The sequence below is a fragment of the Buteo buteo genome, chromosome 3 (genome assembly GCF_964188355.1).
Source record: "Buteo buteo chromosome 3, bButBut1.hap1.1, whole genome shotgun sequence".
Taxonomy (NCBI): Eukaryota; Metazoa; Chordata; class Aves; order Accipitriformes; family Accipitridae; genus Buteo; species Buteo buteo.
The window spans coordinates 8,510,447-8,534,729 of NC_134173.1; the positions used below are offsets into that span (position 1 = coordinate 8,510,447).

The following is a 24,283-nucleotide window of genomic DNA, read 5'->3' on the forward strand; positions in this document are numbered from 1 at the left end:
GGTCAGTCCAGTAGTCATCATATGCCATCAGTAATACTTCAACACAACTTCATATTCAGAACAGGTAAGAAATTGCATACAGAAAAACCAAAGTGACTGAAGATAATTTATGAACTCCAAACAGTACTTCACTTAATTAGAGAGATATATTATATAATTGAGAAAGCACATTACCACTTCCTTCAAATGTTTAACATGCAAACCCAATCAGCATTAAATGATAACCAACACAAACACCTTCCAGCAAAAGCTCATAAAAGCTAGTTGCATAAAAGCAACTATCCCATTCCCTTTAGTCCCTCTCATATACCTGAATAAATAAGCAGGACTTGCCTTGTGGGTTAAAAACAATACCATAATTCAGCCTACAAAATAAGTGAACAGACAACAAAGCAAGGGAAATCTCCTTTTGAGCAGGGACTGACCTTGTATAAAGCCAAACTCTGACATGCATAAGCAACACAGAGGAAAAATGTTCTTAAGCAGCAATAGGTGACTGCAAACTCTAATACTGAAGCTGACAAACAGATCTCAACCTCTCCACTTCAGAGCATTAACTTCTTAACATATAGATGAAGCTTTCATTTCTGAACTCACTCCAGATCAAATAAATCTAAAATGGGAGGAGGAATGTTCCTCCACTCTTCTAACAAAAATTCTGCTTATCCTCACTACAGCTCCTTTGCATGCTTCCCATTACTTTTCTTCTCTTCCTCAAAACTGTGTCATCCCTCATACCTCATCCTGCTTTCCAGTCCTGCACCTTGAGGGCACACAGAGACACAATCCTGCTCCTGGCTCACACAGACCTTGCCCACTCTCTCCTTCAAACCAGAGACCTTCCACACCACTGTTGCTCCTGAGAGAGAGTAAGCTGAGGCTCTGTGGAGGCTAAAGATTTCTAGTTGTTCTGAAAATTCGCAACTGGCCCATGCCGACTAAGGAGAAAGGCTAGGACGCAAAGTACAGAATTACAAGCTTAAACATTTATTCACGCACGAGGTGTCCCAGCCAAATTGGGGCACCCCAAATGTGGTTTTACACAGGGTTCTGGTACACTTTGAGCATTTAGATACAACATGATTTGACTAATCACCACCACCCACACTACCGATTTACTAAACATAGTAAAACTTTGCAAAGCAACTATATTTCTGCAGTATTCTTGCTGCTCATCTATTGATCCAGATGTCCCTGGAGTCGGTCATGCTATTGTTACTTATCTATGATGCCAGACAACACTGGGAAGGCCTCAAAGATGTCTTAGAGGGTCTACGATGCTGGCATTATCCTTGTTGACTAGGGGTATCTTTCATCCTTCATGGACAGCTCTAAGTCTCCAAGAAGCCAAGTCCTTATTTCCAGGGCTGGGACATCCTTCTGGTCCTTCCACTGAGCCACTGTCCTTTAGTTTGTTATACTTAAGCATGAACAATACCAAAGTCTCCAGTAAAATTTCACTACTTTAAACATTAAGTGTACTGACAAAGTTAATACAATTTCATGCTATAAAGACTGACTGATATAATAGGGAAGGGAATTTTCCTAACAGTCCTCCAGGAAAGGGAAAGGGCAGTATCTGAACACACGCAACACTCAGCTGTGCTCTGTGCCTCCACAGACAAGAGGAGTGCCTGAGTACCAGCATGGGGACATGCCAGCAGCCCTGCACATCACTTTCTGCTGGCTGGAGTAGAGATTCCAGCTGTGTGTTGGGGTGGCTGCTGCTAGCAGAACGGCTGCACCAGAAAAACTAATCTACAGGCAAATGCCCATCGCTACTATCAGTACTGCGTTGGTGAGGAAGCAGAGAATCTCATCTTATGTAGGTCCCAGGAACTACTTCAGGATATTTCACAAAGCAATGACAACTTGACCTCCTATTCTCCCCCTCTGTTGCACTTTCACAGTCCAGTGAGATTTGCTGACTAAAAATAAAAGCTGGTGCAGAATACCTGCATTTGTACAATTAATGTGAGCACTACCAGGCAGTGAGGTGAATCTTCACCTTGCTGAGGGCCTCGTCTACAACAATGGAGAAAAGTTCACCTTCCTAAACTGAATATCCTGTATTCAGACAATGCCAAGTATATGACAGATCACATGTGAAGTATCAGGCCAATTTCTGGGGTTTGACTCTTAAGTGGCTACCTGCATTCATAAAGTAGCTTTAGAGAAAATGACAATCCGTTCTCCAGTGGGCGCATTTCAGAAAGCTCCATGAAAACTAAAGGCTAAATAGAGGAACATAAGTATGGTTTTAAGACTGGAAAAGATGGTGCATAGAAGGGTGGTTGCCTTGAAGTTTCACAACTTGACTTAGGCCTACAACCCTGGCAGGGAGCGATACTATCTTACAAAACACTAAAAAACATCAAAGGATGGAAGTTGAAATCTGCACCAAAGCTCCTAATGCCTGCCTGGAGCACTATGTTCACAGCACTTACTGAGCAAGATTCAAGTTCCCAAACGTGCCACTCATTCTGAAATCCAAATGGCATTCAGGTCTGCTCTGAAAAGCAGAGGACAGTGCAAGAGTCATGGAAACTGAGGTCACAAGTCTCTCAGTTTCTTCTAGGATGCCTCTGCTTCCAGAGTCAGTATCAAAAAGATTTTTTTTATATTGGCACGTAAGAAGAATGAAACTTCTTTACTGCTAGACCCAAATACAGCACACGTCTTACCCGTGGTATGTGGCCTGCATTAGTGCTGTCCAGCCATGAACATTATCCTGTTTGTCAGTATCGGCATTTTTCTCAACAAGGAGCTGAACAAGGGGCAGCTGACCAGTTACAGCTGCAATCATTAATGGAGACGCACCATCAACGTTGGTAATATTGACCTGGCTTGGGTCTTCATCAATGATCTCTTTAACCAGCTGAAAGTTTCCTGCAAAACAGTGATAAAACATAATCTACGTGAGCAAAAGAGAACTGCTTAGCCACTGAATTAGTATGTATTTTGATTTGCTGACATTGGTCTACATTTAGTGGCATTAAACCAGAAAAATATAGTAGAGCAACTGCAACACTAAAGCTAAGTATTTGTACTCATCATTGGTCTTTTAGTTAATCAGTACGTTTTCCCAGGCTACATGAATTGTGGCATAGGCACAAGGCACTGTTTTCCCTCATTTTCCCCTACCTGTACACTTACAGCACAATCCCATTACAAGAATAATTTTCTGAAATTAACAACTAAGCTATAAAGGCTATATAAACTGCAGTGCATTCCACATACGAAGACACAAGTAGGGAATATTTCTATTAAATTGTCATAAGATGATGTCATGCAAGGAAAACCGATGATGCTGAGACACCATGATTTGTCCTTCAGCAGGGTGAATGAAGATCCCTGTTCCATTTCCATAGGCTGAAATCCCAGAAAGCAACAACTTTATAATCAAAGAGAGTGGATAAAAAGGCACTCTGAAAGGTGGTAGAGGCCATCCCTTGCCTTAAGCAGGTAGAACAATGCCATATGTCATACTGACACATAACTCCTCTTACAAAGGTGGTTCACTGATTCCAAACCCCTCTATTGATAAAATTCCACAACCTCTCAAGGAATTAATCTATTCCAGTGCTCAACTTTCTTATAGTCAGAAAGATTTTTTTTAATTCTGCCTCCAATATTTAAACTAAATCTCCAATGCAAAAATTCCCTACTCCTTGCTCAAGAGTAAGGTGTTATTCCTGTCATCTTTCTAGTTCTTTAAAAGTGAACCTAATGTTCAAGCTTCCACATAAAGAGGCTGGTAGTAACTGAGTTCTTGTCTAGATTACAAAAAGCAGTATAAAATATGCTACTGAACGTATTTTAACCAGGTAGTGCGTTTTTTTCTAAATCTTAATAAAAGTAGGAGCAAGCACTTTTTAAAAACATATGAGGTAGTCAGGATTATCTTAAGCAGAGAGCTTAAGCTCACCCACCTCCCTTACTTTTTTTAATGACATATGGCAGGCAAAAGCAGGGAAGAAGTTAAGAGGAAAAAAAGATCTGTGACTGAATATGTACCACCATAGGAACAGAGGCAAGAAGCAGCAAATCATCAACTGCCATGCAAATGGAAAAATTCCACCTTTAAAAAAACCTTCAGATGGTAAACTGCTTCATGACATGGGCTGCCTTCAACTCAATCACAGGCATGAACATTTACCTTGGAAAGCCAGTCAGAATCCCAGACAAACCCTGCAGGCACTTAAATGCATGCACTGAAACTAACACCCACCCATGCCACTCAGCTAATTTCTTGGAACGGGAAAGACACAAAAGCACAGAACTACTTTTTTTATGTCCCAGTTTAGGAGAAGACAGCAGGTAACTTTTTGAACACAGACCCGCATCACAGACTTTGTTAAACAGAAACCCTGGAACCTACAGTGACTCCAGAATTGACTTTGAACTCTAGCCTGGACACTTCTTAACTTAGTGAGCTTTTTTTTTTTTTTTTTAACAGTGCTGCCATCCATAGCCAAGTATTTCAGAAAAAAACCAAAAGGAGTATGCTGACCAGTATTGATTTGGCTCCCCGCCCTAAGACTCCTTCCAGCCCAGCACTAACGTTTTTCAACCTCAAACTAAAAGTCACAGGGGTACAATAAAGGCAGCTGAACTCTCTAAAATCTAACAGACCTGAGGCTTTTCCAAGAAGAGGTTTTGGTAGCTTACATGTGAAGAGTTGACATTTAAGAGAAAGATTAAATGGCTACCTGTCACCTCTTTCTTCTCCACTATTATGTCTGCCCATTTCCAGTTCTGGTAGCCTGAAAAGCCATAAACTTCCTGAGAGAGTGACTTACAATGGTTAATTGAAAAGCAACTGTTAAACTGTTGTACCAAACCCAGGATGAGATCTGAAAGCTAAGGCCAGGCTTCACCATTTAAAAAACACTTCTAACTTTTCAATATGAATGCAGCAACAATAAAACTTGGAAAATAACTGTTGATTTAAAGATGCATTGCTGAAATCCATTTGGACAGATATTCAGAAAAAATGGCATTTTCCTTCACAAAAATCACTCACAAATAATAATAATAATAATAATAATAAAAAAAGATCTAAAAATCCGTAAGAAATCCTGAAAGTTGCTAACTCAGAGCTCTCTTCAGGTTGCAGCTCCCTGTCAAAAAAAAGCAAGAAGGTGAACCATACCAAAGGCTTCATGATTATGTTACAGTCAGGAGCGGGTACATGGACAAAAAAGCTGGAATGAGAGGTAGGTATGCTCAACTCTAAAGCTTACTTGTTCTGTATGCACATATCACAATCAGGAGGGGTAAAGCCGGCTTTCAGTATGCTATGATCAGATTTTCTATACCACAGATGTAAAAAGCACAGCACCATTAAGGATTATTAGGTCCACTGCACACGCAAGGCTGTATTACCAGTGTTTCTTCATTGTCTGGAGCATCTTGGTCCCAAGTAAGGGCAGGCTGACTGGAGAAGAGACCCTTCTTAGGTCTCATGGGACACCTCTCATGACTTCACTGCACATAAGATTTAATCTCACATGGGAATGACATCTTCCAATACTTGAAGAAAAATATTAAACAGATCTATTAGTAACTTTTCGGGTTTTTTTCTGACTGTCTATAAACCTAGGACTGCTGGCAATAGGCTAAATGTGCTATCAAATAGCTGAAAACATTTAAATGGCAAAATACCATCTATAAGAGCAGGAATGAGGTAAGGTTCAAATACTGAATCTCTCTAACCTGTCAAAGAGATTGCAAACAGCACAGAGTATTCTGACCTGCGACGTTATCGGGAACCTCAGCCGAAAGTTAACAGTCTTTTTTCCCATGCCAAAGCCATCAGATAGCAAGCCTCAGGCCAAACCCTTCATCTCAGCACTTTTTCCTATGCTGGAAGATCCAGGAAAATAGGTAAGCAGAAAGTAGCTTGCCATCCACCAGGCGTGCAACCTATCAGAGCCTGGATCAAATTTAAATCAACAGGATAGCACTGGCTCTTTCCACAGAACTGTTTTATCAGTTGTGTGCTCATGAAAGTCACTCTTGCTCATGAGAGAACAGGCAACATGTGAGACACACATTCTTTTCTTGAAGCAACTTTAACGAGCAATTACAATGCCCGTATGGAGTAGAGGCCAGCATGTTTTTTACACCAATTAGCACTTTCGTTTTCATACTTCAAGTTTATGAGAAAGGAAAAAATTCACATTAAAGGTAGCACGGTCTTGGAATAACTGGAACTATCTCACACCATTTTGGCATGAAAGCCACAACCAGGAGTTCATAAAGATTTTCTCATATTGGAAAGTGAAGAAAAACAAATATAAACTACAGAAATAAATGTATTTTTAAGATGAAAAGAAAAATAAGGAAAAAACCAAAGTCGCATGTAAAAACAGAACATGTCTTGGTTTCCCAAGTTAGCAAACAAAGACGGTCTGAAGTTACAAGAGCCAGACATGGTGGAAGAATCCTGTCAGCACTTACCCAATTTCAAAGCATGAAAGACATCAGGTTGCCTCTTTTCTGTATCTGGAAGAAATATAAATATTTCTGTTAGCAATCACTAAAAAAGCAAGAATTTCTAGTAAAATTTTTATAGCAAAAACTATTAAAAAATTTACGTAAAGGTACTATAAAACATGTGTTTAGACATACATTTAATAAGAAGAAAGCAAGCACTCATAACCTTTTTACTCCCTTTGGGAAGAATGACTCACCTGTATGGTTCTCTGTGCAAAGCTAAAGCTACAAACTATACTAAAGCACCAGTACAGGCTTTTGCCTTTCAATTTCCATTCTCCATCAGGAAATTGTATTTGGAAACTTCTGTGTTTCCTGCCTGGAAGACTAAAATATCAATTAAAGAACCACAGCATGGTTCTGTGGTCTGGTGTAATCCTCTGTACAACAGCAAACACTCAAATAGTACAGGATTATTTTGAAAGGTGACTCAAAAGGAGTTTTACAAGCTATCCCATTTTTATTTCCTCTTGAGTATTGCCAGGTTAATTTGTGAAGGTCACAAAAATAATAGCGATGATTTAACTACACAGCTTGCTATTTGTGCATTAATAGATACTCTTCAGCTCCTAGATCACCATCACCATAATAAGAACTGTAATTATTACAAATTTTAATATTTTGAGTGAAGGGTCATTCCTTCAACATGCCTTCAAAGAGCTTTGACACTGCTGACACTAGGTATCATGAGGAAAAAATAGTGACATATTTTGCACCTTCCACTGAAGTCAGAAAAATTTATCCCCCTCCATCTTCCAAAGCATTACTGACACTACAGAATCAATGGGGTAAAAAGATTTTAAGGAAAACAATGAGTCATTGAGAGATTTCCTGAGCCCAATTCTACCATTTTTATGGTAATACGGAAAAGGTTAATGTTCATAGCTTGACTCCAAAGGAAGTAATTCGAAAATGCTGAACAAAAGCAATTGCTGGGAAGCTCAAAAATACATGATAAACTCTTATTTTAAGACCAGGAAAGAGAGTGGTGGGTCCTACATTTTCTCCTGGTTCAGAAACAGCTTTTATAGAAAGAACTGTGTATGAGCTCACCATTGGAAAACAAATTTCAAAAGACTAGTTTAGGAAAGGACCAGACTCCGTACTTGGCATGCAAAAAGCCTGGAAGAGAGGCAACCTCAGGGACAGGAGACCACAAAGAGATGCCAGAAGTAAGGACTGCCATCTGGGTAAGCTGAAGCAAGGACAGGGACAGAACACAGGCAACATGCAGGCCATTTCAGGTAGTTCTGAATTTGCTACTGAAAACAGCCTTGAAAAGTGAGTTGCTTTCTTTTCAGAGGCAATTCGCCCTATGTATGGCAATAGATCAGAAGACAAGTTCCTTTTCTGCTGCCTTCTGTATGAAAGGATGTTGTTTCTTCCCAGGATATACAAGACTCAGTGCGAGGAGGAGACTGAAGCTGTGGTTAAAAACCAATGTAGAAATCTGTGTGGAAGCTTAACATTTTTACCCCCCTCTCTGCCCCAATTAGTTACTACCCTTCTGCTGATGGGAACTCCCCCTCAGCAGAGGTGACAGAAACACTTGTGCTTTAAAGCAAGTCCACTCTCCCAGCTTAAACAGACTTCTTCAATACTTTAAGTCATATGACTACAGAAGACTTTCAAGACTTACGAGGCCAACTCTGCCTGGACGTACGTTCTGTATGTGCAAATGTACAGGCTAAGTATAAAGCGCTGCACTAGTGAATCCCACAGATGTCTGAGTCTCTGTGTACTGTAACCAACTGATGTCTACTCCTAGGAGACTGGTCATGAGCAAATGTCTACAATCAGCCAGTTCTGTCTGGTAGCACGGCTGTATGAAAGCCCTAGCTCCAACTTAACCTATGAGTCAACATCTGACTAAGTTAACACCTTCTCTGAAGCAGAAACAAATGTCAGATTTTTGTCCTTGCTTCTTAAAGTACAAGGGAAGCTTGACCTGCAGAAATGACACTAAATGTAAATAAAAATTAACAATTTGGGGGACTGCAGACACATCCACATGGCAGTGTAATACAGACGTAATTAGGTAAGATTTAAATAAGCCTATCTGGGTATCACAAGTGGCACAGAGCTTAAAGTGGACTATCCTACCCTACAGGCTTTCTGCCACTATGGCTGGTAGCACCTAGAAAAAGTTATTTCTAGGGCTAGCCACATCCTTAGCTTTCATAGCAAGTACTCCAAAGCTGAAAAATCCAGATGCAACTCTTCCAAACCCTCTTGCTGAGCACCACCCAGCACTGGTCTGCATCATAAAGCACAAACACCTTGACAAGTGTCCCCAAACAACCACATATAGAGTAAGGTCTCAATCTCTAAAATGACTTATTGACATTCAAAAGTCCAACACAATGTCCAAACCAAACTGTCTGATTTCAGGAACAGATTTAATGCATTTCTGTTAGCATAAACAAACTTCTGGAGAAGGAAAGAGCAGCAAATCCACAGTACTTTAACAAAACTAACATAAGACATTCACATTTTTTTATAGAACCAGCTAGAAAGAAAAGCTAACTTGGAAAGATATCGGGGAGAGATATCCACAGTAAGTAAAAAATTTTTAAAAACTAAATTCATTAACAAACTGACAGATGACAACAAGCAGGTTTTAACCTTTATCTTCAATAAAAGCAAAAATCCTAGGAAATCACATATAAAAAAACCTGCCAAGAGAATACAAATTTGCTTAGTAATTAAAAAAACAACTCGGAAAATTACTGGTAAAGACACATAACATACCTTTTTGTCCTTTCAGTTGAGTATATGGTACTGGCTACACTGGTTAATACTGAAGGAAAAACGTTTTAGTCTAAGTTTGCTCACAGCTTCCCAAGCCTTCAGATCCCCAAGTAATAAGACACTAGCTCTCTCTACAAAATCCTGGATTTCGTATATCCTTCCACGCCCATGGCTAAAGCTACATGACCACCGCACATTCTTTAATTACACGGTCACAAAATGTTTCTTTACCAGTTCTTGTCTCATTCAGCACACATGACAAATGCAGTAGTGGGCAAAATGAAAAACCGTAAAAGCAGCATTTCTTAACTTAATTTTAATTGAGATTTGCATTCAAATAATGTTATTTTAATCTAGTTTTGTACACACACAAGCAGTGTGTGTGCACACAAGCAGGCATATTCATGTCTGAAGGGAGGAGGTTGCTTATGAGGTCCTGAAGTTAATTCAGTATTCCCTTCTCCTTCAAGAAACAGAAAAGTAGGGGACATGCCAACTTGTTATTCATCCACATTAATAATTGGTTTTCTTAGAATATACAGCCCACTTCCAAAGGACACTGAGGAGGTTTCATATATTCAGACAGTGGTAGAAGAAACCGTTACGTTAACCTCATCTGGTTTTCTGCACGTCACAGGCCTTGTATGTGACACCCAGTGAAGACAATTTGATGATGAGTTTTAGAAAGGCATTTAACCTTGATTGCAACTGTTATGAGATTGCACACCTCTACTAAGTCTCTCCAAGTCTAAGCTTCACTGCAAAACATAGTGTCTTATTTCCCATTCAAATTCTTCCAACTTTAAACTCACAGGTTTTTTTCTTTGGCTGCCATATAAAAAGGGCCTCCAGTATTGGACTTCCTGCCCTTAATGTGGACACTTTATTAATCACACCTCTTAACCACCTCCTCATGCAAATAGACAGATTGAACTTCTTCACTCTCTCCTTACAAGGCAGGTTTTCCAGATTTTAACTCTTTTAGGTTTTCTTTGAGTCTGCAATATCCGTTCTTTGATATCCTATTCTGCTTTTTATGTTCCTTCTTCAGTGCCATTTCAAGTAGGCCTTTGTGATTTTCTTCCTAAATGAGCACCTGGATCGTGTTTTAAAAGCAAAAAATATTTAAAATATTAAAACATTTCAAAATGTTTCACATGATTGTTATTGCAGGACAGGAATCTCATCATGCTAACGCAGAGGTAATCTGCTGAAGTTGGGTATTCCTGCCTCACCCGAGGTAGGTCTTACCTACTCCAACATTTTCAAAAGAGTCTAGGTACAAATCATAAAGAACATCATGCACATACAAAATAACCCCTTCAATTTGTACATATGCATCAAAACTTCAAGAACGCAAAACAAAAAAAAAATAACACTCCATACCTGCCTGGGGTCTGATTGTTGTGAGAGATTCCAGGTAGTCCTTCATGTCTTTGTGTTTGAAGCCAACAGAGATTTCAAAAGGTGTTTTATGTAGCACATTCAGGTGATCGGGATTGGCACCTTTCTCCATGAGCTGCTGTGCCAAGCTCACCTTTCCACTAACAGCTGCCAGCATTAAAGGACTCCAGCCCATAGTCTTCACAGTGTAATTACAATCAGCTCCCCAGTCTAATAACAGATGTACCACTGCCTCATGTCCATGCTGAGCAGCTGCCATTAGTGGAGTGATATCGGGAAGGTCGTCTCTGCTGCTGTTGAGCATACTTGTGCTAAAATGGTCATAATTGTCTACAAAAGCTCCAGATTCCAGCAACAATTTCACCATGCTGACGTGGCCGCCTCTGGAGGCCATTGTGAGGACACTGGCTCCTAATTTATTCTGTGCATTGAGATCAGCACCATTCTCCAGCAAGATGTGAGCCACACTTAGATGTCCAAACCTTGAGAAAAAGAGATAAGGAAGAGAATTTACACCTTGGATGGCAGAAGCTTCTCAAAGAAAACCGACATACTCTGATGTGGTGGGTTGACCCTGGCTGGATGCCAGGTGCCCACCAAAGCCATTCTATCACTCCCCCCCCTCCATAGCTGGACAGGGGAGAGAAAATATAACAAAGGGATCATGGGTCGAGATAAGGACAGGAGAGATCACTCACCAATTACCATCATGGGCAAAACAGACTCAGCTTGGGGAAAATTAACTCAATTTATTACCAATCAACAAGAGTAGGGTCATGAGAAATAAAACCAAATCTCAAAACACCTTCTCTCCACCCCTCCCTTCTTCCCAGGCACAATTTCACTCCTGGATTCTCTACCAACCCCCCCCCAGCGGCACAGGGGGACAGGGAATGGGGTTTACGATCAGTTCATCACATGTTATCTCTGCCACTTCATCCTCCTCAGGGGGAGGACTCCTCACTCGTCCCCTGCTCCACCACGGGGTCCCTCCCACGGCAGACAGTCCTCCACGAACTTCTCCAACCTGGGTCCTTCCCACAGGCTGCAGCTCTTCAAACTGCTCCAGCATGGGTCCCTTCCACGGCATGCAGTCCTTCAGGAGCACACTGCTCCAGCGTGGGTCCCCCACGGGGTCACAAGTCCTGCCAGAAAACCTGCTCCAGAGTGGGCTCCTCTCTCCACAGATCCCCACAGGTCCTGCCAGGAGACTGCTCCAGCGCAGGCTTCCCATGGGGTCGCCCACCTGCTCCAGCATGGGGTCCTCCCCGGGGCTGCAGGTGGATATCTACTCCACCATGGACCTCCCTGGGCTGCAGGGAGACAACCTGCCTCACCATGGTCTTCCCCACAGGCTGCAGGGGAATCTCTGCTCCAGCACCTGGAGCATCTCCTCCCTCTCCTTCTTCACTGACCTTGGTGTCTGCAGGGTTGTTTCTCTCACATGTTCTCGCTCCTCTCTCCGGCTGCCATTTCTGTGTGTCCCAGCAACTTTTTTCCCTTCTTAAAAATGTTATCACAGAGGCATTACCACTATCGCTGATTGGCTCAGCCTTGGCCGGCAGCAGGTCCATCTTAGAGCCGGCTGGCATTGGCTCTCTCGAACACAGGGGAAGCTTCTAGCAGCTTCTCACAGAAGTCACCTGTAAATCCCCCCCCCCCCCCCCCCAAACCTTGCCACACAAAGCCAAGACATCTGAACACAGAACACTTTGTTACTAAATTGGCCTATTGACTAATACACTGTGTGGGATCATGCACACATCACTGAATGTGACAGTGATCACCTTACTGGAGGGCAGCAATCAACAGCTGAGGACTGTAAACTAAACCATTCCACATGTAGCAGTGACGACGCTCATAAACCAGGCACCTCTTTAAGAGGATGTTCTGGTCAAAGCAGCAACATTAGCCTCATTTTCAGCTGCATGACATCAACATGTACCTTCCATAAACCAGAGAGTCACTTTCATCCTCTTATTTCCAGGTCTGTATCACATTCAAGAATGAAATCCAGTTTGTTTGCAGAGATCTTAATTAAGTAACCTCATTACTATTGAGCAAGTAGAGTAAAAACTGCAAAGAGTCAATGCTTAACACCCCCCCCCCCAAAAAAAAAAACCAAACCACCCAAAACCTTTTTATGAACTGGACAGCCAATCTTCTGTATTTGCATCATCTCTGGCTTTCCAGTTGTGAATGATCAATCAACCCCGAACCCCCACAACGGAAGAAGGTTCAGGGAAGACAGGCATGTGCCCATGAAGCTCAGAGAAGAACACAGCCAGTGGCCACAGCTGTTTTAAAGTATGCTAAACTTCTCTCAACACAAAGGGGACCAGAGGGTGGCCTTTGTTTTAGAGAAATGGCTCTATCAGCAGAGCAGGACAACTGGCTGCATGAATGGTCTTCCCTAAAACAATCAATAGAAAGTACTATCCTCCTGAGACAGCCAGACCATCATGGGGGAAGCTCAGCCCAAAACAAAGTACCAAAACTGAGCAATCAATGAGAAACAAATTTTGAAGAGAGCAAGGGGCTTGAGCTGGCTCCCAGCCACATATTCCTCCCAGGCAACTGGGGACGCCCAGCATCCTGACAGCGAGCATGCAGGGACTGGTAATGGGCATGCTGCTTGTCTTGTGGTTCAATTGTGCATTGCAGCTGCTACGTTAGGCTTGTGTTATGATTTCAGGAGATTGCTGTATCACTAGGCTAAATTAGAATCCTGTGTAACATCAAATATCTTCCAGCAAGGAAACTTGGTATTAAAGCATTAAACCCCCCTTGGGTGGAACATCGAAAAGAACTTTGTCAGACTACTGAACTCTGACACCAGTTTCACCAGTAACCCAGCTTTGATACCACTTGACTATCAGAGGCTCTGGTAGTTTGTCAGTAAGCAAAGGACAATCACGCAAGCCGTACACCCAACCAGCTAGCTAACCGTGAGAAAATGGAAACCCTTTACCGTTCCTCAGCTGAGTAATCCCACATTTTAATAAACACAGTACATTGACAAGACGTGTACTCTGTGCTCTTGTTGCAGATATCATGCATTACTACATGCTTGTGCAGCGTTTAACACAATCAAACTTTGATCCTGAAAGCAGCCTTTGTACACTGCAGCAAAGCAAGTGTTAGTTGAGGAAATCCCAAAGAATGCTACTAACCACCAACAGCAGATACGAGACCAAAACTCCCTATGTTCCCTTCAGAAAGTACATAATTGCAGAAGGAAGCCTCCAGGGCCTGTCTAGTCCCTAGGTCTATCCTGGTAGCCTTCACAGTGTCACTTCAGTAGGGACCGCAAACCCTATACACATGATTAATTTTACGCATATATGCTATCCCCTGTCCAATTTCAACAGGACTAACCACAGCCAAAAAATGAAACATGTACATAGTTCAAACCTACGTTTGTACAAACACTGCTTCCTTTTTGGTTATCCATTAAAAAGAAAAAAAGGAAAATCATCTTCCACTTTATGCTTTCTCCACAGGTTTCAAAGATATCTACAGTGCTTTTCAAATGGCAACAAGTCATTTCTTTAAAACAGTGAGAGGGTTATAGTGATTTGAGTTTACTGTTTTTAGAGAATGAGCGTACGGTTTTCATTAAGGGGAAAAAAAAAATAAAATGTTTCTGCAACTTTTCTCCTTTTTTTTTTAACCTTCATAAAATAAAAAAAATTGTTGAACCTTGTCTTCCTTGTTCTTGCTGGGAAACCAGCTGTGTGACTCATTCTTTGGGAACTTTCTATGGGCTTTAACTGAAAAGAGAAATGTTGACTTTGAAACAGACTCGACTCTTCCAAGCATTTTTAATCTGTTATGAAACGAAAAATAAAAAACCAAAACATTTCTCAATTAAGCACTCCATGACTATGGGAAAGCACTAGCCTCCAACCTCGCAAAACGCATCTGTAAACCCACGGGGTACCTGTATACATCAAGATAAACACCAGCATTAGCAATACGGGGACCTCCCACAACCCAGCAGCGGGTTACATGAAGCACGGAATCAAACCAGAAAACAATCCAGTTTTGTCATTAAAACCCTCAGCAATGATTTTCCACATCCTCCAGTGAGCCACTTAGGAAAAAAAAAAAGGAAAAGGCAAGTGAAATTAAATATTTCTGTTTGCCTCGGTATGTTTTATGTCAGAGGTGAGTTTTCCAACAGGTAGGTAGACACAGACACCCCCCCAAAAAAGTGACAGAACACGAAACAGGGGTGTGCACGTATCTTATTTCCACAGAAGGAAAGAGGAGAGCAGCGTTTTCGCACTCAGGTTACCTCCCGGATTCTGCACCGGCTTCACCCAAGAAACAGCATGCACGGCTTCAATCACCTCATCCTTAACACGGATAAGGGAAAACCTAACTCCCCGGTGTAATATTTATGCAAATCTAAAAGCCCCTCCTCACCCACCACCGGGGACGCTAGCAGGTGACCGCCGGCATCCCGCTCCCCGGGATAACCGGGGGCGAGCGGCCGCGGCCTACAACATGGCGCCTCCCCGCTCGCGCTCTCTCCCTCACACACACTCGCTGACCCGCCCGGAACACCCCCGGCGCTCCCGGGCGCCCTCCCCCGGCCCGGGGAGCGGGATTTTGAGGGCGAAGGGGCCGAGCGCCGGCGGCAGCCCCGGGGCGGGGAAGGGAGGGCCGCCGAGGCTGCGCCTCGGCGGCCCTCCCTTCCCCGCCCCGGGGCTGCCGCCGGCGCCCGGCCGCTGACTAGGCCGGTGCCCCGCGGCGAAGCGGGATGGCGGCCGGAGACTCCCCTCTCTCTCTCTCTCTCCCCGATCCCTCCCCTACCTGGCCGCCTGCATGAGGGGGCTCCATCCGTAGTGGTTCGTGCTCTGTACCGAAGCTCCCTTCCGCAGCAGGAACCGCACCAGCTGCTCGTGTCCCCCCGCCGCGGCGAACTGCAGCCCCGTGTTGCCGGCCTCGTCGGTGCAATCCACGGCTACGGCGGCGGCGGCGGCAGCCGGCGGGGCGGACGCTTCCCCGCGGGGCTCCGCCGCCTCCTCGGTACCGCAGGAGGAGGGAACCGCCGGGTCGGCCGTGGTGCCGCCGGGTAGCCCCAAAAGGCGGCGGGCCGTTTCGCAGTCGCCCTGCTCGCAGGCGCGGAGAAAAAGCTGGACCTGGGGGGGTACCCCGCACTCCCCCATGGGCAGAGCCGGCGAGGACCCGAGCGGCTCGGCCGCCCGCCCGCCACCGCCGGGAAGGCGGCGGGGAGGAGGGGACTCGGCTTGGCGGGAGGAGGCCGGCCGAGGGCGGCCGCAGCGCTCCGGCCGTTCTCTCGCATCGGCGGGGAGGGGCAGCCGGGCTGGGCCGCGCTCCTTCGGAGCCGGCAAGGGGCTTCCCGACCCGGGGCTTCGGAGCCGGGTCCCCGCCGAGCCGCTCCGTCCTGCCCTAGGCCCAGGCATTGCCCGGGTCACCGCGGCTCCTGCGGCTTTCCCCAGGTGTTTTCTGTCATCCGCTCGCACCTGGGCCGCGGCCGTTTTGCACAACCCGTTCCCACTACCTTACAAAGAAAGGTCTCCTCCGCCTTATGGGTGTTTCGGCCTGCGGTCATCGCAGCAAGCCTTCGCTGGGGGGCTTGTTCGCTCTCACCCGACAGAACAACCCCTTTCTCCTGCTTCCTAACACTTCTTCTACAGCCAGGCACGGTCCCTCTCTGTCAGCCCCGCTCCGCTTACGGGATGCTTCAGCCTTTACTTGCACCTTCCTACTTCGTTTTCCCTTCAGCTCAAACCAGTCTCTTCCTTCACTGAAATACAGGATTCACAGTCGAGCCATTCCCCAAAGAAACAAATTTCCCACCCTCTGATAGCACCAATCCGTCAGGCTTGCGGTTTAAAGAGTTTGAGCATAAAATTGTGATTTCTTGTGGCGTTTCTAAGTATCTTCTCACTAGCTTGAGCCACCCACGTAACCTGACATTTTTTCCAGGTTATATTGATTTAGAAAGTGAGGGGGGGGAAAAAAGACACCGATGAAATAACTCTTGAACTGCAGTTGACCAGTCAATTAAGGATATTGTGTTGTGTCTCTGTAAGTTTGAGCAGGTCGTTCTTTATTAAAATTGGTGATTTCAATGTCAGAACATGGCACTTATTACAGCAGTAGAGGGCTTGGGAATGAGAGGACTAGGAGGTTATGGGGAGTGTAGTGAAACCACCAAATGCCCTAAAATGAAGCCACCCCCAATTTTAGGCAGTGGCTTCCATATCCTCCAAGTTATATGGCTTCCTACCTTTGATCCACTTGCAAATCCAGATTGCCAGACCATCATGGCAAAGGGCCAAACAAGTTACACTTGGAGAAAGACTCCAGCAAACGAGTACTAGCTGTGTTTATGGCCACTTGAACCAGGGCTCTGGTAAACTACCCTTCACAGCGAAGAAAAAAAAAAATTACTTGCACCTTTGCAAATTTATCATTACAGAAGGAATAGGACAAACTACTAGACAGGGTAAATATTCAGCAATGCTTCCTCCACTATAGATACCATGTGTTAACTCATGTAAAATATGTAAATATTTAACATATACACTTACGATAAATAATTTCCTTAAGCATAAAGGTGCTTATAGTGGCCATCATCAGAGGCAAAATACATGGCTAGGTAGACTTTTGGTCTAGCCAGTACAACCATTCTTAAGTTACAACAGGATGAGGAGCTTGCCACTATCAATAAAGCTGGACTGGACTGTGCAAGATTTCAGAGCTTGGAAGATGGGAATGGCAAAAGTGATTAATGCAATATATTATTCATGATTAAAGAAAACTGGGTCATACTTACCACATCAAAGTGCATGCACGGATCTAGTCAGATTAGTGACAGGATCACTCCAGTTTATCTTTGAGATAAGCTACTGAAAATGCTGATTGTACAAATTTATGTCATGTAGCTGATGATTACGGTATCAAATTCTACTAAAGGTTTGAAACTCCAGACAAAGATATTATGAATGTAATTAGGAACGTAACAGCAAAAGATGCAACTCTTATTTTAAGACACTCCTAAGTAAGCAAGAGGAAATATTTGCTGGGGTTTAAAAAATGAGAGAGGAAATTATTTGTGCTAAATTCCGCTGCTGTCATCTGATGGTCATTGCTATCTTCAGTCAGCATCCTAGGCATTTATACAGATACAATCACTCAGTGATTTCTGCCACTGATTGAGAATCAAAATATCATGAGGCAAGGGAAAAATAATCAGATCTCTTCTGAAACGAATAAAGTGCTATAGAATATTCTCACGGTGATGCAGTACCAAGCTCCCTGGAAAATACAGGACTTGATTTCTTCACCAAGGAAAGAACAACCTAAGCCTTTCAAACTGTTCATTAGGGTAAGATGATGGAGAAAGCTTAGGCTGGAAGGTAATATAAGAGAAAACAAAATCAAGATTCTCAAGTGCAGATTGTGAGTTAGTCGTTCAGAAGGTTTGTCCAAGCTGCATCTGGTTTGTCCAGTCAGTGAAAAATGCCTTGCTTTCGATGAGAAATTCCTTCACGTCACCAATGTGCTAATTTGTATAGGTCAGTGTTGGATTGCTCTGAGGTTAAAATAACTTAAAATGACAGAGAAAAACCTGATGAATGAAAAAAATGACTTTAGACTAAAGGAGACGAGAAAAGTGCAAGGAACACAACAGGCTCACCAAAAAAAAAGAACAGGTAAGGCAAGAGTAAACGTGAGGTCAACATTTGTGAAACTTTTCTAACTGAAGTCTCCACTGCAAATGATACCAAAACACCAGCAGGGAGATAAATGGGCCAATGTAAGCTTTAGAAAAGCTACTCATAACACAAGGCAACATAAAGGAGATAGACTTAGAGCCATCATTCTGCAAGAGACAGAACTCATCATTTGCAAAACAAAGGCTAGGAAACCATTAGGGTATGTAATGTACCTGTGGAGCAAGTAAAATAAGTACAATATGGCAAATGTGCAGTGATGTAGACCTACAAATGGGCCAGGTAACACGACAAAAAATTCTGTTGCTTCTACAGTAGTAACAAGATGTAACACATTTGGACATATCCTTATACCATGACACACGAGCACACTTCTACCTCATAGAATTCAGAATCACATAATATGGAAGACTAAAATTACCATCATAATCAAAGGCATCTCAGGAAGGGAAAAACGCAAGTAGTCAAGCAATCTGTTCCAAAAAAAAAATCCAGGAAACTAGAGATGGCTTACTCAGTCATAATCTTCATTATGAAGGTCTGGGGATGATGGCATCTCTAATCCCCAAATATGATGGCATTATTTTCATGGCAATTCAAGGAGTAGAAGGCTTATTTTCTACTGTAAAAGCTTAGTGATGTGAATCACAAGGAAGTTGTACTTCTGAGAAAAAGAAAACTGAAAATTTTAGCATGTGTTTTGTGTGAAGACTCGTATCTCTGCCTTAATGAAAAGGCAGACACATACATTAGAAATACCATCATAGAAAAGCAGATGCTTTTCCAGTATCATTAGACTCGATGTATGTTAACTTTGGTCCTTTCAGGCACAGAAACAGAAATAACGTTGAAAAAATTACTAAAAAAAAATGGTGGTAAGGGCCTACAGTGTAGGATGACTAAGATTAATTCCACCACGTAATATCCCCTTGAGTTCTTGGTTGAGAATTTTAATCATGGTGTATATAGCAGGTGTCCACTTTGTCTACTATAACCGGCTGCTATAACTTTGTGAGGAATTTACTTCATTTATATGTTTCAGAATATGCCATAATTTTGACCAAACTTTCAAAAATTATTTGCAACTCAGTATTTTAACTCGCTGTGTCTTCACAAGAATGTATGAAAAAATCAGTCAGCTTTCCAATGTAACAGACCTTCAGTAACACGTCACATCATACCATATTCCATGTACTGAACCGCAGTTTTGTTCCGATAGTTTTTGACAGTTAAGCTTGCTAGCCATGGCTTCCTTTACGTACAATATCTCTCCTATGCCCTGCAGTTCATGCTTGCTACTTAGCTAAGGAGAACATTTATATATCAACAGTACATACCTATAGCAAGCAAATATACCGATTGATGCCTTTGGCATGCATATACTTCCCACCTTTAAGCAAACCTGGCTTGCATATGACCTTTTGAACAAGGTATTTTGTACGTGTATGTATGTGTTTACGTATATATATGTAGACATACGTACGTACATAAGCATATACATGTACTACAGAGATATGCAAACTGGTACAGGTTAGGTCTTCTCCAAGTAATCCACTGAATGCTGCCCGTTTTTATTGGCATGTCAGTATGAGAATTACAGAGCGTTTATCAGTCTGAGAGAAGATCCCTGAAACAGCTGACAGTTTCTATCTCACTCATCAAGTCTGTGGTTTTAATCTATTTTTATTTTTAGGCCTCTCTATCCACTGTTCTTCCTCTCATCTAAATTCCTGATAGGCTCTTCCTCCGCGCTATGCGCCCAGCTTCGCTCTTGACCCAAAGCCTGCCCTGTAAAACAGGGTCCCTGCTGAAGCACCGAGGACCTCAACACCCACCCTCTGGCACAGACCTGCAGCTGGGAAAGCAGGGTGCAGCCCGTTTCGTGTTTTGCTTGTGCTACGCAGCTGTCTCAAATAAAGACGCTTTCAACACAAATATATTAATAAAAAAATCCTTAGCACTGGTAGGACAATGGGCTGAAGAATAATACTTAAAAAATACAGGTGCACTTGTGCTGCCAAAGGAGAGGAAGAGCAGCCAAGGTGGGAGTTTGGGGGGCTGTTTCTTCACAGGGCAATGCTGTTTTATGCCTAGTTAAAGCAATGGCAAAAAATGACCCGTAGGTCTAAAGCTACCTCCAGTGGGTATGTTTTACAACTTGGCTGAATCTTCTTTTCCTTGAACAAATTTTCTATCTATCTGCAACGTTTTTGTACAGCATGTTCCTCTGATAATCCTTTTACATTTTTTTTTTAGAATACGTAAGTGTTGGCTGTTACTAAAATGAGGAACATTATTCTGGAACACATTATTTGGTACTTTCTTTTCCCCTGAAAGTACGAATTTAGGAAGCTATTTGAACTTTGGGTTTATTAAAAATGCAGTTTCTATCAGCTAATACTTCTCCACATCCAATTTCCATTTTAGAATTTTGTTTCATTTTGACTGAAAATACAGATCGAACAAAAAAAAAAAAGAAAACATTGGATGAGGTAAATTTTAAAGCTTTTGCAAAATTTAATACCTCTACTTTTTTCTGTAGGTTTTATATGACTTGTCCAGTTACTCTACTTATTTCTGACTGAAACTCTTGAAGCAACTGAGTTTATAGCTCACTAAACATTCTTACTGATCTTTAAAAAAATCTCCAAACCAATTGTTTTAACTTCCATTGTTATTAAACCTGAACACCCCCCCCCCCAACAAACCCAGAATTGCTTAGAACTTTTCCATGAAAACACTGCTACAAGCTTTATGCATAGCAGGAAAGTAATTTGCCTTATTAACCGTATTTTTTTTTCCTCTGGGGCTTATTTTTACATTCAGAGCAAAAGTCTTTATACTTTAAGTATTTCAGCTCTGAATTTTCAGTCTTCCCATCTTGATTTAACCCCACAAACTTTTAAAAAGGTTTAAGAAAAAGTGCCTTTGAATTCACATTCTTTACATCTTGTCCAAACTTATTTGTGAATGCAACTGATTTATTCTTAATGATTTTTTGCATTAACACCATTATTGTACTTCCCCTTGCTGAATTTCCTCAGATTTCTGTGCTTGGACATCATCTCTGGGGAACTACCATTTACTAGTATTACTTTCAACCCTCACTGCGATGATGCCTTCCCAGCTACTTTGCTCTAAGGGCTTTATTACTACCGGGAGCTGCCTCCCTTACTTTCCCACCAGCTGTAACCTTTCTTGTTTCTGTGGAAGCAAGCTGATGCTTTCCTACCTTTTCTTCAAGCCCTTTCTTCCTTCCTTTTTAAAATCTGACTGAGAGGTAGCTATGCCGGTTATCTTCTTCAACAGTCTTGTCTGATCTTACCCTGTCTACCACTGATTGCAGCATGCCTCCTGCAGTCCTGTCACATTCTGTTCTCAGTTTCCCATCTTTTAATCTCAAAACTTGTTTTAGTCATGCGATCATAATTCTTGTGTTTCTTCCGTTTTACTCTAATACTTAAAATACTGAAATAAAATACTTATTCTTCTAACACTTAAGAACCCCTGCAGCAGAACTCTTCTGTTTTCTTCCTCACTGATCTTAACTAACACTCAGTCCCATATTTTGCTCTTTACTTCTTCCCAATCTCCCCCAGTTATTTTTGGGGGGAGTCCAGGAGGACGTCCTTCTCCTTTTATTCATTCCAGGAAGTTCTTGTTGGGCTCCTCATGTTTAATATTTCTGTTACCCTATTTGAAGTAATTTGCAACCTTACACAAAGGGAAAAACCCAAGATTGTTTGTTCCAGACAACCAGATCTAAACCAGCAGCATGTTCCAGAAATGTTGGCTGTATCTTTAGGGTTTACCCTTCCACCAGCCAGAACCTAGGGAACTGCTGCTACAAACTCAATATCAACAACACCAGTTGGGCTTCCTTTATTCGGGAAGGATGGCGAGCGAGAAGACAACGCAATCACTGGGTGTGCAATTACTAGTGCCACCTAACTCTTCAGACCCAAAGCTTGGGCTGACAGGATAGCAAATTGGCACTGTTTCCTTTATATACAATGTATATTCTCATGTCCAGCATATTGGTATTTAGTAGTCGTCTACAATGCATATTTACACATGCATACTTCACTACTATTATGCTTCAGTTATTCCAGCCAGTATGTGTGCTTTGAAACTAGATTTTTTTATGCATATATGATTATCAGTGGTAGAAAACTGTATAGCTGAATAAGAAATAATGAAATTATACCTATACACATGCCTACGCTCATCAGCAAATCCACCTAAACTACTTGATTTATGCTAGTTTGCCAGCGTCAGGATGACTCATTATTATTCATCACCCTTCTGTCCAGAGCAAGACCTCCGCAGCAGTTGACAGCCCCTGTGTTTGTTGTCACATACAATATTTATTGCCGTGTAAAATCTGAATCAGCTTGTAGCTGTATGCTGTGACCCTGTCTAGTAGTGACGAGGTTTCTCCCCTTCCTTAGTGTCAGAAGAGTTTTCCTCCACCCCTCAGCAGCGTGGGTAAGCACTGCCCAATACTCCTTACCAGGCTGAAGTCCCTCTCTGGTGATGACTGGGGTCCTCTGCTGGGTTCACCTTGACAGGCCTCGAGACAGTGCAGTGTAATGGTCTCTTTCCAAAATGGATAGAGCAAACGACACCTCAAAGCCAGAGTTTCAGCTCCCTGATGAAGGTGAGAGATATACTGTATCAGTTATGTTACACTTAGGTTAAGCTTTTTCAAACGCAAAATCACGAACTCTCACATAATCTCAGGGCCTCAGGATCGCAAGTTTAGACAGATGGGGCTGCATCCTGTTAGGAGGTGAAGTGAAAAAGCAGTGTGGATGTGTTTTTGAATATGAAGCAAATTAGAAAGTTTTGACTAAATGCCACAGTTGCTTTTTTCCCATCATTCAGTCAAGCCATGAAATGGACTGCCCGTTATCTGGGAAGTAAATTGGGGTTTTTCACTTGTCTTCTGGATTTCTATCTATGTGGCCACATCAGTTGGCTTTTTTTATTTCAACCGAGAACTCCGCTTTCTTCAGTGAAAGAGTTTGCCGTGGCTTCTTGGCCCATGTTCTCTTTCCTTCTAAAGCACTTGCTGTTCTAGAGGCAGCAGAAGGGATGAAGCCTGGTTTCCTATGGACTTGTTTCCTCCAGCCCCAAAGCTCTTCCTAGCCCCTTCGTGACAAATGACCTCCCTCGCCGTCCTCCTGGAGCCCTGTCTACCTCTGTCAGGAGACAGCAAGCCTTGGGACATTCCCCACGGCCTCCAGTGGCCAAACCAGCTTACTGTGGCCCTCCGCCAGCCGAACTTTCCCTCGCTGGGAGCGTCCGTGAAGGTCCGCCACGCAGCCACCAGCGCCCGTGAAGGTCCGCCACGCAGCCACCAGCGTCCGTGAAGGCCCCTCAAGCTTCAAGGGTGACCAGATAACCTCTTCCCCGAGGGGTAACAGGAGGTGTCCGCAGGGGACGAGCCTTCCTCCCTCCTCCTCCACCACCCAGCAGCACCGGCCCTGCTCCGCTCCCTCCCGGCAGCTGTGAGGGCGAGCGCCCGGGGCTGCCTCTCCCCACCGCTCGGCGTCCCCACAGCGAGAAAGAACCCGGAGCTAAAGCCGCAGCCGTGTGTGCCTTCTTCCCCGGCCTGCCGGGACCGAGCAGCCCGCCGACCGCCGCCACAGAACGGAGGACCGTAGCGGCGCAGCCTCCCCCCACCGCTCCGCGCTTCGCTGCCAGGCGGGGCGGACCCGGGTCCGCCGGCGGGAACGGTTCTCCCCCCGCCCCGCGGCAGCGCCCCTGCGGGCTGGCCGGCGGCGGGGCGGGGAGGAGAGGAGAGGAGAGGAGAGGAGGAGCTCGGCGGCGGAGGAGCCGGGCGGGTTTCCTGGCGGGTAACGCGGCGTGGGCAGGTCTGTGAGAACTTCGCCGGAGTCCGCCCGGGG

The 24,283-nt window shown here is 43.5% G+C and overlaps 1 protein-coding gene across 4 annotated transcripts in view; it reads right to left on the reverse strand.

Moving 5' to 3' along the window:
- ANKS6 (ankyrin repeat and sterile alpha motif domain containing 6) overlaps positions 1-15,925 on the reverse strand; it is a 46,686-nt gene extending 30,761 nt beyond the window's left edge. For 3 of the 4 annotated variants that reach the window (XR_012649733.1, XR_012649731.1, XR_012649732.1), the window contains exons 1-4: positions 15,478-15,925; positions 10,639-11,138; positions 6,466-6,510; positions 2,685-2,889 (exon numbers count right to left, since the gene is read on the reverse strand). Coding sequence is in view for 1 of the 4 variants with exons in the window: in XM_075022763.1 (XP_074878864.1) it covers positions 2,685-2,889; positions 6,466-6,510; positions 10,639-11,138; positions 15,478-15,833 (1,106 nt within the window). In the remaining 3 variants the exon portion in view is untranslated. The remainder of the gene's footprint in view (positions 1-2,684; positions 2,890-6,465; positions 6,511-10,638; positions 11,139-15,477) is intronic. The other variant, XM_075022763.1, reaches the window with a different exon arrangement.
- Between the last annotated feature and the right edge of the window lie 8,358 nt (positions 15,926-24,283).